Genomic DNA, 4,230 nt, shown 5'->3' with positions numbered 1-4,230 from the left:
TTTCAGCACTGAACTTTGTTGTTTTGTTTTACCATTAATAACGAGTGAAATGCCATGTCGTGAATTAAATATTACTAACTTAAACATTCCCGCGAATCTTTGTTTAGCTGACCCTAAGTTTTACAAGCCTGCTGATGTGGACATATTAATTGGCGCTGATGCTTTCTGGGACTTATTAGGGTCGCAGCGAATAAACTTAGGTAATGGTAAACCCATATTATTTGAAACCAGTTTAGGCTGGATAGTGTCCGGACCCATAAGCCGCAATCACGTCACATTAAATGCAAATAGAATTAGGTGTCATTTTTCTAAATTAGGTTCTACTAATTCTGACGAGTTAAGCAACTTACGAAGTGAACTGACTAAATTTTGGCAGCTAGAGGAGATACATTCAAATGTTTCTCATTACTCCTCAGAGGAAAAAAGCTGTGAGGATCATTTTGTTAAAAATACAACTAGATTGGCTAATGGTCGCTTTTGTGTACGCATACCTCTTAAGCAAGACCCTTCTGTACTCGGAGACTCACTTCGTAAGGCCACTTATTGTCTGCATTCGTTAGAGCGTAGATTAAAAACGAAACCTGACTTAGGCAAAATGTATGATGCATTTATGTCCGAGTACAAGTTGCTCGGACATATGACTCAATTCAAGCCATCAGACACTGACCCAACAGGTTACTACATTCCACATCATGGTGTACTACGGGAACAGAGTACCACCACAAAACTGCGCGTTGTTTTCAATGCAAGTTGTCCCACATCGTCTGGAATTTCATCCAATGACATACAAATGGTCGGTCCGACAATTCAGGATGACCTTCTGGCCATTCTTTTGCGGTTTAGGCAGTATAAGTATGTCTTATCGGGAGATGTTCAGATGATGTACAGGTGCGTGGATGTTCATCCATCTGATAGACACTTACAGCAGATTTTGTGGCGAGATAATTCATCACAAGTACAAGTTTATAAATTAAATACGGTGACTTATGGCACTGCTAGTGCTCCGTTTTTAGCCACCCGCTGCCTTTATCAATTAGGTCTTGATTGCAAGGACGACAAGATTGCTGATGTCATCAAACATGACTTTTATGTAGATGACCTGTTAACTGGAGGGGATGACTTAAATACAGTCAGCCACATCCGCCAAGAAGTCACAAAGGCACTTTCGTCAGCTTGCATGGTACTTCGCAAATGGAAGTCAAATGCACCTCAATTGTTGTCTGATATTTCAGAGTCATCGCTTGATTTGAATATTGGCTCTCCTGAGCCAACCAAACTATTAGGTTTAGGGTGGCATGCCAGTTCAGATGAACTGATGTTCTTAGTCGACTCAACCATCTCTCACACTAATAGCACTAAGCGTGATTTGCTTTCTGTCATTGCAAAGATCTTTGACCCTTTAGGTTTGTTGTCACCTTTAGTGATCACAATGAAAATGTTACTGCAGCGAATGTGGCTTGATAAATTGTCGTGGGATGAGCCATTATCTCCAGAATTAAGTGCACCGTGGCAAGCTATTGTGAGAAAATTACCACTTATTAATGACTTTCGTTTTCCACGTATCGTCGTCTGTGAGTCATACACACAATTAGAACTACACATCTTCACAGATGCCTCTGAACGTGCCTATGGCGCTTGTGCCTATGTTCGTAGTGCAAACGATGAAGGCAAGTGTATGGTCAGGTTACTCATGGCCAAGAGCAGAGTGGCACCTATCAAACCAACTACGATTCCGAGATTGGAGTTGTGTGGCGCTGTAGTCGGTACTCATCTATACGAGAAGATATCGAAATCACTAAGGGTTAGGTTTAGCCGTGTGTTTTGTTGGACCGATTCCACAATCGTGTTGGGGTGGTTGCAGATGTTGCCTTCAAGGCTTCAGCCCTTCGTGCGCAACCGCGTCGCTGAAGTTTTAGAGCAGGCAGGTCACTGCACTTGGCGACATGTCCCAACCGACAAAAACCCAGCAGACCTAATATCTCGTGGTGTGGATATTAGTAATCTGCAGAGTCTAGACCTATGGTGGTCCGGTCCCGACTTTCTCCATCAAGACTCATGCTATTGGCCATCTTTAGTCAAACCTTTAGAGCCTGCCTCACTGCCGGAAACTCGGTCTGATGTAATTTTAACTGTCAGTGTTGACCACAATAAAAATAAACAATTAATTAACTTTAGCCGTTTTTCAAATTATTCCCGACTTGTACGCTCCATGGCTTATGTGTTGCGATTTCTTAAATTATGTAAAGGGCATCAATATAATGGTAGCTTTCTCTCAAGTGACGAGTTGAACAAAGCTTTAAATGTTTTGATTATACAAAGTCAGCGTGAATCATTTACCGAATACAATTTACTTTTGTCTAAACAAGATTTACCTAAAAAGAGCGTCCTATTAAAATTTAACGTTTATTTAGACAACGATGATATAATGCGTGTCGGCGGACGTCTTGATTATTCGGATTTTAATTATAATAAACGGCACCCTATATTGTTACAGTCCACTCACCATTTTTCGAAATTATTATGTGATTTTGAGCACAAACGATTAATGCACGCCGGGCCTCAATTATTATTAGCGTCATTACGAGAAACCTATTGGCCGATAGGAGGTCGAAATTTAGCCAAGGCCTGTTATCACAAATGCGTGCTATGTCGTCGAATGAAAGGTAAGGTTGTTACTCCATTGATGGGTAACTTACCGCGGCAGCGTCTACTTCCAGGGAGCTTTCCATTTGAAAGCACGGGCGTCGATTATGCTGGCCCTATATTGAGTGCTAGTCGTAAAGGTCGTGGTTGTAGGCTTGTAAAAGTATACATTGCGCTTTTTATTTGTTTTACCACTAAGGCGATCCATTTGGAACTTGTGGGTAACCTGACTAGCCATAGTTATTTATTATCCTTATATAGATTTATCGCGAGACGGGGAAAACCCATAAATATCTACTCGGATAATGGTACCTCATTTGTTGGTGCGTATAATGAGCTTGCTAAGTTCTTAAAATGTAATCATGATTCTTTGAGTACAAGTATGGCCAATGAGGGAATCAATTTTCATTTTATTCCTGCCTATGCCCCTCACTTCGGTGGTCTATGGGAAGCGGGTGTCAAGTCGGTCAAGCATCATTTGTATAGAGTGCTGGGAAATTGTAATTTAACGTTTGAGGAACTTTACACCACATTAGTTCAAATAGAGGCTATATTGAATTCGCGCCCTCTTACACCATTATCATCAGACCCAGCAGATTGCACGCCGCTGACTCCTGGTCATTTCCTCATCGGTCGCCCGCTCACTTCCCTGCCTCAACCGAATTTAGAAGAGCACTCCACTACCAACTTGACTCGCTACCAGCGGATTGAACAACTCCGCCAGCATTTCTGGACTAGATGGAGTAAGGAGTTCATCGCAGAACTGCAGCAACGCGTCAAGTGGCATTCCAGTAAGGATAGTTTGAAGTTGGATACCTTGGTAGTAATCAAGGAGGAAAATCTTCCGCCTCTAAAGTGGAGATTGGGCAGGATCGTGGCCATACATCCGGGAACCGACGGAGTAGCTCGTGTCGCTGACGTCAAGACCTCAAATGGTATCATCCGAAGGGCTTTCTCCAAGATATGTCCATTGCCGGTGACTACAGAGTCTGGTTGAAAGCAAGGAGGCTTTCAACGCCCGGGGGCATGTTCGAGCGCCTCATGTTTACATCGTAGCAATGACTCACTCATTAGTATTAAGTAAATATTAAGATTACATTAATTCACATTTGTTGCATCGTCACATGCATAACCTGTTATCTTTTTTCACTCCATTATACACGCTCGCAAGATCAACATCATTTTTAAAAGTAGTTTCATTTATGAATCTGAATCCTGAATTCCCAACAACTACTAAAACTAAATCTTCTAATATATAAAATTCCCGTGTCACGATGTTAGTTACCGTACTCCGCCGAAACGACTTAACCGATTTTTACCAAATTTTATATGCGTATTCAGTAGGTCTGATAATCTAAGGGTTGCTCGCACTAAAAAAATATATTTTATTTTTTAGACGAAATTCTTAGTTTTTATTTTTTTTTTTAAATCATAGGTACAACTAGAAAAAAAATATTCGGCAAAATAACGATTGAAGTTTAATCCTTTGATATGAAATGCACTTTCATGGGGAAGTAAACCGCTTTTACAGCGCAGGTAGGTTTATTTGTTTTATGAAATACAAATTTACTGTAAATAAAAGGATTT

At 40.9% G+C, this 4,230-nt stretch overlaps 1 protein-coding gene across 1 annotated transcript; it reads left to right on the top strand.

The window, feature by feature from the left end:
• Nucleotides 1-595: 595 nt before the first annotated feature.
• LOC113495171 lies at nt 596-3,640 on the top strand. The gene is made up of 2 exons (XM_026873778.1): nt 596-2,119; nt 3,161-3,640. Exons 1-2 carry the CDS (start codon nt 596-598, stop codon nt 3,638-3,640), a joined length of 2,004 nt encoding a protein of 667 aa, XP_026729579.1.
• The last annotated feature ends 590 nt before the right edge of the window (nt 3,641-4,230 follow it).

The sequence above is a fragment of the Trichoplusia ni genome, chromosome 6 (genome assembly GCF_003590095.1).
Source record: "Trichoplusia ni isolate ovarian cell line Hi5 chromosome 6, tn1, whole genome shotgun sequence".
NCBI classification, from domain to species: Eukaryota; Metazoa; Arthropoda; class Insecta; order Lepidoptera; family Noctuidae; genus Trichoplusia; species Trichoplusia ni.
The sequence above is the reverse complement of the archived record's forward strand: the minus strand, read 5'-3'. Positions and strand labels throughout refer to the sequence as shown.